Source organism: Fusarium pseudograminearum, chromosome 3 (genome assembly GCF_000303195.2).
Source record: "Fusarium pseudograminearum CS3096 chromosome 3, whole genome shotgun sequence".
In the NCBI taxonomy this organism is placed as follows: domain Eukaryota; kingdom Fungi; phylum Ascomycota; class Sordariomycetes; order Hypocreales; family Nectriaceae; genus Fusarium; species Fusarium pseudograminearum.
The window spans coordinates 6471378-6484483 of NC_031953.1; the positions used below are offsets into that span (position 1 = coordinate 6471378).

Below are 13106 nucleotides of genomic sequence, written 5' to 3' on the forward strand. Positions count from 1 at the left end.
AGTTGCGCCCGAAGAATGATTACATAAGAAAGGGAGGTGGTGTAGAAAATTACAAAAAATTTGAGCTTCTCTAGATTTGAATGTGTCATCCTTGTGCAGGGGCCATGCTAATCTTCTCTGTATTTTTACTGTTTGACCATATTGTCTCCGAAGAGACATTAGGATCGATGTTATTTTAGGTTATAAAGGGTAGGCGGCGGTCATTTTCTAGGCAGCAGCCTCGTTTGGCATCAGGCAGCAGCAGCCTGCTTCAGTGGGGCTCTATACTGAGTTTATCGTCACGGGGGCAGTGTGGTTTTGCGATATGTTGATGTAGGTGGAGGGAAGAGGAAAAAAGCTGGATTGAAGCGCATTTTGTGCCCCTTATAGTAGGGCATTGGTCATGTGTGAGGGAACTGGAGTCATGATGCTCAAAAAAGTATAATTGAAGATGGAAACCCTATCCCCTGGTCACGGGGGCAGTACCAACAGTCTTCAGTACTAGCACGGGGCTCCTTGATGCGAAAGAGTTATTGATCAATAGATTATCTCTTGTTGTGGTGGAGGTTGAGTATTTGCTAGGTTCTAGATACAGCGGAACGACAACACCAAACAGTAGCACAAGGTTTCGCATCTACTTGTGCTCGCCCTCTCCGTTGCAGTAAGGAATAGGGTACGTCTCACTGCTGCAAAGACGAATGATACCCTTGACCCACTGAAGGTTTCCATAAGCCTGGCTCTCATAAGAATCCGACACGAAGCCCTCCTTGGCATCTCCCTTGCATCCATCGATGACGTTGCCCTCAATACGGCGAACATAAGGCTGGCTGACAATGATACCGTGGTGACCCTCTGGGACCGTGAAGGAGAGCGACTGCGTTTGGCTGGAAGACCATGTCTCGCTGTAGTCGATGCTCAAAGAAGCAGTCAAGATATCCTTGATCAAAGGAATACTGAAACCCGCGCCGACACTGAGGGAGTTGGTGATGGTGTAGCCGTTGGTCACACTGACGGTCGCCTTGGAGCCGCCGAGACTGCTGATGACGGGGGACATGGCAACGTCCCAGTTGACAAACTCCTTGTCGGAAAGGACCTGGATCTCGGTGCTGTCCTCGCAGTCGCGGCGCTGGATATCTTTCTTGGCGGAGCCAGCGATGTTCTTGACAGCAGGGGCAGTCTCAAGAGCCTCCAGGTCGGCGGCCTTCATGACCTGAGAAGTTCCATCGGTCTTGAGGACGATGATGTCGTCAGAGGAGAGAATCTTGGGAGCAGCTGCCGCCTGAGAGACGGAAGCGATGCTCAGAAGTGCAAGAATAGTGGCGGGGATCATGATGACTGATGGTGAAATTACTGCAATTAACTGGTGAAGCAGAATAATTGGCTAACGTCAAATGAATGAATGAGTGACTGGTGGTAAAGACCGTGGTGTGTTCCAAAGAGTGAATGAATGAATGAACGGATACAAGATCTGTGTTGACAAGATGATCTATTCCAGGCGGGACATCTTTATCTTTATCTTTTCAACATCAACGGTCCACGCTTAGATCAATGCACACGTTCATCTACCGATATGCCATCCCTGTCAAGACCCTCTGACTCCTAAACGGGCAATGCGTATAACCTCTATCGCGCCGACACATGACATCTGCCCATTGCAACACTGGCCCATAAACACACTGAAGTGAACAAATAGAAGCTGTCATATCCAAGTCTCCACACGGGAAATCGAATTCCGCGTTTCAGTTAATTCCGTCGGATCATGCATTTCATCCATATGTCAAAATAGAGTTTCTCGCGTGGTTTCATCCCGTCGACGATTTCCCCATTATTCGGATTTGCCGTGCGAGGTATTTCCATATTAAGAACGTGGGATGCATGGATTTAGGGGGAACATGACTAGTGTTCAGACGAAAAGCTGTGCTGATCTCTCGGGAGGAGATGGTTGTGACGTTTCAGGTGATAATGCCAAGAATAAGGATCCCTCCATACCGCTTCGTGTTGCTAAATTGCAGTACAGAGCAGGGGAAGTACGGGTAATGCCGTTCGGAAATCAAATGTCTTTTGATGATGGAGTGAGAACGTGGTGCTTTTAATAACGGCCTCTGTCTCTGCTAACATCATCAACTACACACTTGTTGGCTTACACTCTTTTGATCACCCAGTCACTCTTTTACTGTCCAAACCTGTCGTTACTACTTGAAATATTTCAGTTATTATCTAGTCTACCCAATCTTCTCAATCTCATCATTCATCATGTTGGCCAAGGTCTTTAGTGTTGTTCTCTTCCTCTCTGTCGCGTAAGCTCCCCAACCTCATATCTGTCGATAAGCTTATTAACAAGCTCACAGTACGGCAAAACTCCACAACAACTGCGCCTGCCACAATGGCGACAGCTACAACTTTCGCATGACCATGAATGCTTGCACCGTCTACGACGACGCAGACTACCAGGTATGAATGCAGCATGCTAGAGTATCGAATAAAACTGACCATCCATTTAGTGGGGAGGTGTCAAGTATGATACTCCATCTGGTCGTGTAAGTTGACTCTATTCTATAAAATAGAATGTCGCTAACCTTTCACAGTGCACCCAAGAAGACGCCGAAGCTCAGATCGCTGGAGATCAGTGGGAGGATGCTTGCAAAGAGGTCGCTGCCAAGGGCTTCCCTTGTGCTGATGGAAAGGGAACTTGCTTCGCCAACCCCAAGGAAGTTCGTGGCCGTTGCTAGAGAAATGCAGAGTATTAGATTTGAGAAAAGGCCAATATCAATGTTGGTGGTTCAGTGCTGTAAAAGCTACGAATTACCTTGAACGAAAGTCATTTTTACCACGATGGTTGAATACGTGCTAGAATATGTGGGAAATAGTCATCAAGGATTGAGAGAAGTGACATGATGGATGATGATTCGGCGGTGATTTACATCTTCAAAAAGAGTAAAGCATCAAGACCAACAGAATAGAGTTCAACCAGGCCACAAGGTCACAAAGTAACAAGGTCACAAGGTTACAAGGTCACATAATTGAAAGCGATGACAAACAGCTGGAAAAGCGGATTATTGGTTTCCAAAATTAAAAAAGTCGCACATGCTTAAATAATATTTTATGTTCATTCAGGAAACTATGTACTTGAACGCTGCTACAAAATAGCGTTAGGTAGAAACCCCTTTAAATGCTCTTGAAAACAGCAAGACTTGAAAGAGCCTTTCCAGGCCACGCGAACAGCGTGTTGGAAGGACAAGACGATCCAAGAGCCTGGTTGTTCATCCAAGCGGGCTCCCAATAAAACAATCCCGCTCCACCTCGGACCTTGCTAACAATACTAGCCACCTTTTGAATAAACTGCGTCTGACCAGCAGCAGAGAAAGGGATATTCTTCATATCGCTAGGGAAGGGCTGTGCGGGAGAAGGGCAAGAAGTCGGCCAGTCAAGCTCACTAACAAAGATCTGCTTGCCCCATTTGTTCGCCATGTTGGTGAGCGAAGTCTCGAGAGCCGAAAAGGTAGCGCCTGATCCGTAGAAGGGGTAGAAAGAAACACCCATGGCGTCGAAAGCATTGAGCGCGATTCCCTTTTGGTTGAGGACCTGAGTGTAGAAGTACTCTTGGGTACCCCAGTCCCAGCCCTTGTCGAGATGGATCATGATCTTGGGCTTCGGGCTAAGACGGGAATCCTTGATGCCGTAGGAAGCAGAGTTGAGAAGACGGCCGATGTTGTAGTATGACTTTGTTGATCCGGTGGGAAAGAGGAGACCGGCGGTGATTTCGTTACCGATGGAGATGAGAGCGGGAGGGACACCAGCAGCCTGGAAAGCGTTGGAGACATCAAGAGTGTAGTTGTAGAGTCTCCACGCCAAATCATCGATACCAGTGGGCCATCCACGAGGAATTGCCTGGTGGCCCGGATCAGCCCAGGTGTCGCTAAAGTGCAGCGTCAAGTAAACGCTCATGCCCGCAGCCTTTGCACGCTTGGCGAGCTTGATGTTGTAGTCGAGGTTGTATTCGCCATTGGAAGGGTTCACCCAGACGCGCTGACGGACTGAATTGACGCCATTCGCAGCGAGGATCTGTTCCAGTGGCTGAGCCGTGCCAGCGCTGTTGGTGTATTTAATGCCCTTTTGCTCCTCAACAGCAGCAGAGGACCAGTCAACGCCGCGGAATTGCAAAGCGAGAGAAACTGAGAGATAGGACAGAAAGACCAAAAGGCGTGTAAGGGTCGCCATCTTGAGTTTAGTTCGCGATGGGTAGCTAGGAGGCCTTCCGGTTTTCTGGGTTGGAGAAATGCGTCTTCTTAAGTAGCATTGCTATCCGCGCAAGGATGAACGCTACTAATTCGCCGAGTAGTGTGTGATCGTAAACAGGGATTGTCAATTTCCCTCGAATTAGCGCGTGGCGCATCAGCTTGTTGGCAATTATCCCGGGGCGGGTTTTAATCCTTAATAGGGACGAAACCCGGCTTCTGGAAGGGGAAATGGAACCTCGGAGTAGAATTACCGTGGTTCGATGTGTAATAGTAGACACGGAGATGGAACTGCCGGCTTGGCGGGTTGGCCAATATGGATTGAAGTAGAGTATATATAGTTGCTTCGGAACGTGGTTAATGAGTTGTTAACTATCTACTGCCATCAATGGGAGGGGCTATCGTTTTGTTCATGAAACAGTTGTTGGTATATCTTGCACGCAAATTATTCGCCGAAATGATCTAGATTCGTTCACTAGGCCACTCATGACAGAGAACTTTGGCAGATTCCAAAATGCGCATGCAGCACGTCGTGCTCATTAATAACTGCAAAGAAACTCTTCACGAATTTGCTATTCTCAAAGACGTACTCAAAGATGGAGTCATTATATTCAGTAAGTCAAATCATCAATGTTCAAAAACGGAAACGACTAGATCATAGAAACAATCGTTACTATAACCATCCATGAAAATAATAGCAATTATGCCCCGTCTCGCGAGGTCTTCGCCTTTGATGTCAATAGAAAGAACCGACGATCTTTTGTGGGGGACATTGAGAGTGTCGATCATCATTGCGATTACCGAAACATTATCTGCACAGATAGATGATCTTGCGACCATGAGAGTTTCCGCTATATCAGTTGACACGAGAGCAAAGATTCTATCCTCTTCCAAAAGAGCATCGATCTGGAGGGTGGCTTCAGCTGGTTGATGCATTCCATGGTCGTGGGTGGTTCTAGATGACATGGGCCATGGATGCACCGGCATCAATGGTATGAATCGACACGTTGAGGTTACAGTATGGTAAATACGAAGGATGTGTCCATGTTGACGCAGGTCTAGGTGATCGATAAGTATTGATAGAAAATAAAGAATACGATCCAGTTTGATGTGAGTTCTTTGAAGATGACTCGAGCGCTGCATTGGTTCCTTTGCCTCTTCTCTTTTAAGGCCCAACAGTGGCTACACAGTGGTAAATTGCCTCATAAGAATAAACAATTCACTCAGTCTGGATACACCAACGAATAACAAGGAAGTGCTATTATCCCACAACATTCAAAACCAGTCGGGTGGTTCTTGCTAAGGTGGATAGACATTGACTCTGTCCTCTTATAATGACTGAGGACGCCTCATTCAGAATAACGTTAATTACTACACCTGACTTCGAGAAGACATTCTGGCTGTGGTGAAGCTTGCAGACGACATAAAATCAACGAATTCAAATAATAAAATATGGTAAGATATTACGAAGTGCTCATCCGGTACCGTCTACCCAAAGACATGGTGCCATTTTCTGCAGCTGATCCATGACTACAGACATGTAGAAATGTTACTCAACGCAGACTTTATCGAGCGCATCCAAGTGACATACCGGAACAACCGGCAAGGAAGACACTGTATGTGATACTAAGGGGCTACCGCAAAGGACTGTGATGACTTTCTCCCGTGTGAGCATTGGAGTCATAATGCTCGAAAAAGTATAATTGAAGATGGAAACCCTATTATCAGGTGATGACTTTCAGTTTTGCGGCATCTATGGCGAGACTCAACTGAGCATACGAGACACTGGGAGATGGCCAAAACTCTGGGCTCAAACTACCGGCCAATAACCACCCACCACTTAGACGATACTAGCACAGCTGACTGCTTACTTGTCATAGCGCAGTTAAGGCCAGCCTCATGGGTACTATAATTTAGAAATAATGGTCCAGAACTTCAACAATGACTGATAGCTATCGCAGAGACGACATAAGCTTTCCAGTCGTAGAGGATTCATTGTAGTACGTGATGAAGCTTCTAGCCTACATGGAAGAGTATAAATGAGTCCTGACTCCTTGGGCTCATGAAGAGAGACAGAAACGGGTTTATGGTGGCAATTAAACCAGGTAATAAAAAGGATGTTTTAAGGATCTTGGCATAAACATTCTTTCTATTGGTGGAATACATTTACAGCGTCAATTTAACCGGGATTTTCATCTCGACGCCAAATATGGAAAGGCTCGAGGTTTCAAGTCCGCTCTATCCCCACTGAAACATCCCACGATCGGTTATTACACCTGGTTAAAATCACCATTTTACCCTCTGATCCAATGAGGAGATGGGTCGTTCTTGAAGAAGAAATCATGTTGCATCCTATTTCGCGGGGACTGCAGCCAAAAGTACCCCCCGGCATATGACAAAATAGCCGGATTGGTACCCTTACACCGATGCTGCAACAATAACTCATAGAATTGTGTGGGGATGGACATGCCTGCCCCGGAATCCAGAGACAGGGACTTAGATCTATGCCCAGTTTCAGACTTTGAGTGCCGTGGGAAGCACGGCAGCGGAGGATACAGGTCCGCACTTCTTGGAGCAAAGTCACCCGACAGACAAGACCCATGTCTTTGCTCGGTTCGTCCCATAGACTATGGATTCTAGAATAAATAAGACCATCTAGTCGCGCTTTTGTCTACTTATCTTCTTGGCACGTCATTCTCACCTTCATTCCTGGCTTGCAACATGAAGCTATCATCCATCCTCAGCGTCTGGGTCTTCACCCTCATCAGCACCGTCTTCGGCGCTGAACTCGTCCCCCGATCCACCCTCAAGGAAGTCACCGGCTATGGCAACAACCCCACAGGAACTCGCATGTTCCTTTACGTTCCCAAGAACCTGAAGTCGAACCCTGCTGTGGTTGTTGGTCTTCACTACTGCACCGGTACCGCTCAGGCTTACTACCAGAGCAACAAGTGGGCTTCCAATGCTGAGAAGTACGGCTTCATCGTCATCTACCCTCAGACTCCTTACACCCCTGGTAACTGCTGGGATGTTTCCTCCAAGATGACCTTGACCCACGAGGGTGGTGGTTGCAGCACCTCTGTTGCCAACATGGTCAAGCATGTTCTCAAGAACTACAGTGGTGACTCCAAGAGAGTCTTTGTCACTGGTGACTCTTCCGGTGCTATGATGACTGTGAGTAATTGAAGTACAACTATAAGATATGAGCTAACAAGATCAGAACGTCATGGCCGCTACATACCCCGACATCTTCGCCGCTGCTATTGTCTACGCTGGTGTCCCCGCTGGCTGCTTCATGAGCCAGGCTAACCAAGCCGCTGCCTGGAACTCTACCTGTTCTCAGGGCAAGTCCCGCTACACTCAGCAGCAGTGGGCTAACGTTGTCAAGAACATGTACCCTGGCTACAACGGCGCTCGCCCCAAGATGCAGATCTACCACGGAACTGCCGACCCCACTCTCAACGTCCAGAACTACTACGAAACCATCAAGCAGTGGACTGGCGTCTTTGGCTACTCTGCTACCCCCAAGTCTACTACCAACAACTTCCCTCGCAGCCCCTACAAGCGAGAGGTCTTTGGTGACAAGCTTGAGGTATGTGAAGTGAATTGTGAAAGATGAATCATTGCTGACTGTTTTTAGACCTTCTTGGGTACCGGTGTTACTCACGCTGTTGACCACTTCCCTGATGAGGACATCAAGTTCTTCGGTCTTGCTGTAAGATATAATCCGATCCTAGCTACTATCTGACTACTGACATCAACAATAGTAAATCATCTACTAAAAGCGAACAATCCGGAGCAATACATTTGATGCTCGGAATTCTGGAACATACTATTCTGTATATTGACTTTCTATGAACCATAGTTACCAATATCGTATATAAATACTACAACTACGTACAATTTCGTCGTCATTGACATCTTGAAGCATTAGAAAACTTACCTGATCCATGAAAATCGAACTATTATAAACATTTAGTGCCGTGAATCCAGTAGTTAACCACACGTGTGATCGTTCATGACGCAACAAGACGATACGTCAGTCTTCAGATGAGATATGTTAATCGATTATATAATACCAACAGGGCAGCTACAATAATGGCGATAGAGAACAAAAGAAACATAAAATCTAATGGTAATAGACAACAAACAACAAACGGCCAGACTGATCCCAGTTACAGAGTCTTGGTAACACCAGGCGCAATACCTTCCAATTTTCCCAGTAGCTCCTTGTACAATGCAGCCTGGATCTTGGCACCCATCTTGTTAGTGACATGGCAGGCAGGTCTATAGTCAATTAGCTTCAGCACACAAATTCTGACCAGTTGACTTACTCATGAATCTGACAGTTGTTCATGTACTTCCCATTGCTCTCAGGACCAGCAAGAACACCAGCGACAAGAGCACGACTACCCATCTCTCCACTCCGAGCCAAAAAGTCTGGAGGTGCAGTATCTTCCTTTTCCCGCATCAAGCCAGACTTGCAGTAGCTGGGGTTCGGGGTGTTAATAATCACACTGTTCTTCTCAGAGGTTTCAAGACCAGAGGCGATCTCTCGTGTGAGATAAAGAACCATGAGCTTGGAGACGTAGTATCTTGCTGCCATGTTGGACTTGGCTGGATCATTGAGGCGTGAAAATATGGGCCCGGCCTTTTCGTCAGGGATAAGTTCTTTGGTGGGAGCCCAGTAGTGCGTGGCTGAGTTGGGGATGATGAATTTGCCCGGAAAAGACGACTTGCGAAGTTTTGGAAGTAAGAGAAAGAAGAGGAGGAAAGTTGAGATGACGTTGACGGTGATGGTACGTTCGTTATCCTCAACAGTGGTAAACTCGTCAGAAGTTGCAAGACCAGCATTGGCAAGCACAACATCAAGTCCAGGCAAGGCGTTTGCTCTCATGGCGAATGACTTGACGGATTCATAGTTGGCCATGTCGAGGAACCAGACTTCGATTGACTCAGGCTCTCGTTTTGTCAACTTCAATAACTCCCGACGGGCTTCTTCACCTTTGTCGAGGTTGCGAACAGCCATGATAAGCTTGCCCAAACCAAGACGAAGAAGATGTTGACTGGCTTCAAAGCCCAATCCTGTGTTGGATCCAGACACTATCATGACTTTGTCGGATAGATCATGTTTTGTTTCAGGGTATGGAAGAGTGATGAATAGGTTGGAGTAAAGGGTGGAACTGATGCCGTAGACGCCTGAGATGACTGACATGACCATGATTGATAATGTTGACAGTGGTAAAGTATAGTAGGAGATATTGGACTGATGATATTGTATTGAAGCATATTTGACAACATAGTCTTGCTGTTTATATATATCATTTCTGTTCCGAAATCTCCATGTCTAGGAGCGGATTTAATAACGCCGCTGACACCAACAGCCAATCATCTGTCAGCGGGGGTATTAAATCCACATTCTTAGTCCGTCGCGGATCTTGCTTATCTCCCTCCCATTCTACGCATAATCTCTCTTACCTCCATCCAAAGAAAGGAAATATGTCTGGAACAGGTACTAGTAAGCCCTGAAACCAAGGATATGATGAGGATACTGACTATCATAGCCAAAGTTGAGAAACGCAATCGACCTCCCAAGTCTTGCGAGCCCTGTCGAACGCGAAAGTACGTTTCATCGTGGATTTTGACAGAGTGAAACATTGCTGATTAGACTAGGTTGAAATGCAACAGAAACTTACCCTGTGACTCGTGTATCCGAAGAAATAAGCAGTCGATATGTCACTATGCCTCCAATGCCGACAGGAATGAGCGACGCGTGGAGAAAGGCACTTCAATTACTGAACGGCTCAAGCATTTGGAAGGGTTACTGACCATCGTGGCTCAACAACGAGATCCCATGGCGTCGCTCAGTATCTCTGATGAGGGGCCGAGGGGTGCAGATGGTGGTGCTTCTCTCTTTACCCCCGGCTCTATCGAGTCTAGAGGCGGTAGCGAAGCCAAACATAACAGCAACGCCGTACCCCAAGGACCAGCAGGCCATCTCGACTCGAGCCATTGGTCTTCTATCCTGGAAAACATCAAGGCTATTCGAGAGGAACTTCCTAGTGAGAGCCCTCAAGAGAAAGAGCAGACCTCACCCAGCAATTCATCTGGTGTCAGTCCCGAACAACTTGGGAGGATGAGTCCAGACTTGGATTTTGGCTCTACCAAAGGAACAACTGATGACAGTATTCTGGCGGCCTTGCCTCCAAGACAGGTCTGTGATACCCTGGTATCTATGTTCTTCAGATGGCACTATACCATGATGCGTAGGTCAAGTTCTTCTTTGGGATGACCACTACTAACAGTTTCATATCAGCGATCTTGCATCCTGTCAAGTTTCAACGCGAGGTATGTGACCTCGCAGCGGTGAATATAGACCATTGCTAACTATGCACAGTACGAAAGGTTCTGGAATTCACCGAGACACACTTCCAACACATGGACTGCTCTGCTCTTCGCGCTCCTAAGTTTATCAACAGGCGTATACGAAGCCTCGGGCATGGTCCTCAACTCGCCTGTCCCACTTCCATCTAGCAAAGATTTATCCATCAAGACCCAGCAACGTCTTCTTCTCGGCAATTATGTCTCATCCAACGAACATGCCGTTGAAGCCATGCTCTTGCACCTCGTCGGCTGCTGGCTTCGATCAAAAGCATCTGATACCAATCTTTGGTTCCTCATGGGAAGAGTGGTACAGCTTGCGATAAGTAAAGGTTACCACCGTGACTCGTCCAAGGTACCAAACTCAACTATCTCTGCATTCGATAGCGAGATGAGACGCAGAGTTTGGGTTTGCATATTTCAGCTTGATGCACTCATGTCATTCCAACTAGGTCTTCCTAGTATGGTACCGTCAGACTCTTGCGATACAGAGCTCCCCAGAAACCTGGACCAGAACCAGTTGCATCCGGATATCAAAGAGCTACCGCCATCAAGACCACTGTCTGAGAACACCACAATTCTTTATTCTATTGTGAAGGCGTCGGTTATGGCTAAATTCAAGGAAGTTGTCAAGCATACACGATCTCCCACTCCGCCATCACCCGAAACTACGGTTACTCTTGATGTGGAGGTGCGCCAGGCTTATGCGAATATCCCTGAACATTTCAAGTACAAGCCTCTTACAAACTTCCTCACAGAAGAGGTGAGTGTGATCTTGACAAGAACAACGCTCGAGCTTTTACACTTGAAGAGTATCATTGTTCTTCATCGACAGCATTTAATGCATCGACATGACAGTCGTTCTGAGTTTTCGAGAAATGCTTGCCTTGAAGCGGCTGGGAGACTGTTGGAAAGACAGGTAGAGATGGACCGGGTTACTCAGGTAGGTGGTCAGCTTCATGATTTGAAGTGGATGATCACAAGCTTGACACTGAGTGACTTTACTTTGGCCGCCATGGTGATCTGCTTAGATCTTACAGTGACTATCCGACAGGATGAATATTCTCCACTTAACCTAACTGCTTGTCAGGAAGTACAGAAGTATTTGGTAATTATTGGAAATACTCACAAGATTTGGGTCGGTGCTAAGGAGATGAGCTCGGAAGCACGTACTGTCGCTCACGCCTTGAGCTCTACAATGGAGCGTGTGGACGATTTTCTGAGTGCATGGTCTCCACCAACAGATTCCGAACCGTGGCAGACTTTAGATGCAGAGTCATCCGGTAGCCTGGCCAACGATCCGCTATATCAGATGAACGACCTGGACATGATGGACAATATTGATTGGGTATGTTGAGTTCTACTTCTTGATGATTCTGACATTATGACTGGGACTAATGTAACGATTTAGACATTCATCGACAATCAGTTCCAGGACCCGAATATCAATGAAATCGACCTTGATATGTGGCTGATGGACACAGTTGGGCCTGTATAAGCAATTGTATAAGATAACAAGGAAGAACTTCCATTTAATTTGCAAAATGTTGTTAAAAGTGTATTGTAGTCTTTCAGATCATTGTCATTCCTGGTTCCGAGTGACTTCTAAAATCTTCCTACTAGCACCGTCCGTCACTCTGTCAGATCATAAGCAGAATAATGCAAGTTTGACTATACAGGAACAATCCATTGTGAAATGGTTGCCAAATCGTATTGTTACGGCACAGCCCTCGCTTATGGTGATCAGTTTAGACGGCAACCCGTCCAGTTGGCCATTCCTCATTATTTCCACTATAGGCTTTTCCATATGCAAACGGATTCCTACTATCCGAGTATTGTTACAGAGAGCGAATAACAGGCGAAGTTAGATGTGCCAAGCCATGGCAAAATGGATAGAGCGGGCCGGAAACTCCAGGTACAGCTGCAATGCATGGCCCCCAACCTAAGAGGAGGCAGGCTTTAGTTCAGCCGCACTACCTATTAGCTGCGATTTCCAATGGCCATAGACGGGTATGTGCGTAGTGGCTAAAGTCTTTCTATCCTTATTGAACATTACTGTCGTATTTTCATTAAATGTGGCTTCGGTGATTGCTGGATGAAGAAGGCAGAATGGTTGAGACGGCGTGAACTTGCCACAGTATGGTGTACTCCTTTACGAAAATGGCATACGCCGACATGTTCTATCATCAGATTGGCGAACAAGGAATGAGGCTAATTCATTTATACCAGGACCGGAAATTGTTTTTCAGAGTTACATGCTTGTATCAAAGGGGACAATGAAGGATTGCATGAACATTGCCGCGGGATAAAGAGATTATACGAGAACATTAGCAGGTAGCAATTGCTGAAGGCAATACTAAATGTGATTAGTTGGCAACGTTCGATATAGGATAAACACGATGCTAAGGGGAGAGAGAAACGGACATAAATTGACATCCATCCGACCACATTCATGGACGAATATTGTCTCCACAACAGACTTACTCAATAAACCTCATCACTCATCGCTTC

At 46.5% G+C, this 13106-nt stretch overlaps 7 protein-coding genes across 7 annotated transcripts; 4 read left to right on the top strand and 3 right to left on the bottom strand.

Moving 5' to 3' along the window:
• Positions 1–613: 613 nt before the first annotated feature.
• Positions 614–1309, bottom strand: FPSE_02435 (uncharacterized protein; the record flags this gene model as incomplete). Its single annotated transcript, XM_009255554.1, has 1 exon — positions 614–1309. One exon carries the CDS (start codon positions 1307–1309, stop codon positions 614–616), a length of 696 nt encoding a protein of 231 aa, XP_009253829.1.
• A 923-nt stretch (positions 1310–2232) lies between these two features.
• On the top strand, positions 2233–2708 carry FPSE_02434 (uncharacterized protein; the record flags this gene model as incomplete). Its single annotated transcript, XM_009255553.1, has 4 exons — positions 2233–2276; positions 2328–2430; positions 2481–2516; positions 2565–2708. The coding sequence occupies 4 exons, from the start codon at positions 2233–2235 to the stop codon at positions 2706–2708; spliced, it is 327 nt and encodes a 108-aa protein (XP_009253828.1).
• A 436-nt stretch (positions 2709–3144) lies between these two features.
• On the bottom strand, positions 3145–4197 carry FPSE_02433 (uncharacterized protein; the record flags this gene model as incomplete). The annotated part of the gene is made up of 1 exon (XM_009255552.1): positions 3145–4197. The coding sequence occupies one exon, from the start codon at positions 4195–4197 to the stop codon at positions 3145–3147; it is 1053 nt and encodes a 350-aa protein (XP_009253827.1).
• A 531-nt stretch (positions 4198–4728) lies between these two features.
• On the top strand, positions 4729–5042 carry FPSE_02432 (uncharacterized protein; the record flags this gene model as incomplete). The annotated part of the gene is made up of 2 exons (XM_009255551.1): positions 4729–4828; positions 4876–5042. The coding sequence occupies 2 exons, from the start codon at positions 4729–4731 to the stop codon at positions 5040–5042; spliced, it is 267 nt and encodes an 88-aa protein (XP_009253826.1).
• A 1893-nt stretch (positions 5043–6935) lies between these two features.
• On the top strand, positions 6936–7962 carry FPSE_02431 (uncharacterized protein; the record flags this gene model as incomplete). Its single annotated transcript, XM_009255550.1, has 3 exons — positions 6936–7388; positions 7435–7806; positions 7855–7962. 3 exons carry the CDS (start codon positions 6936–6938, stop codon positions 7960–7962), a joined length of 933 nt encoding a protein of 310 aa, XP_009253825.1.
• A 427-nt stretch (positions 7963–8389) lies between these two features.
• Positions 8390–9435, bottom strand: FPSE_02430 (uncharacterized protein; the record flags this gene model as incomplete). The annotated part of the gene is made up of 2 exons (XM_009255549.1): positions 8390–8501; positions 8549–9435. The coding sequence occupies 2 exons, from the start codon at positions 9433–9435 to the stop codon at positions 8390–8392; spliced, it is 999 nt and encodes a 332-aa protein (XP_009253824.1).
• A 278-nt stretch (positions 9436–9713) lies between these two features.
• On the top strand, positions 9714–12093 carry FPSE_02429 (uncharacterized protein; the record flags this gene model as incomplete). The annotated part of the gene is made up of 7 exons (XM_009255548.1): positions 9714–9732; positions 9779–9836; positions 9888–10480; positions 10531–10562; positions 10612–11358; positions 11686–11943; positions 12007–12093. 7 exons carry the CDS (start codon positions 9714–9716, stop codon positions 12091–12093), a joined length of 1794 nt encoding a protein of 597 aa, XP_009253823.1.
• Positions 12094–13106: the final 1013 nt, after the last annotated feature.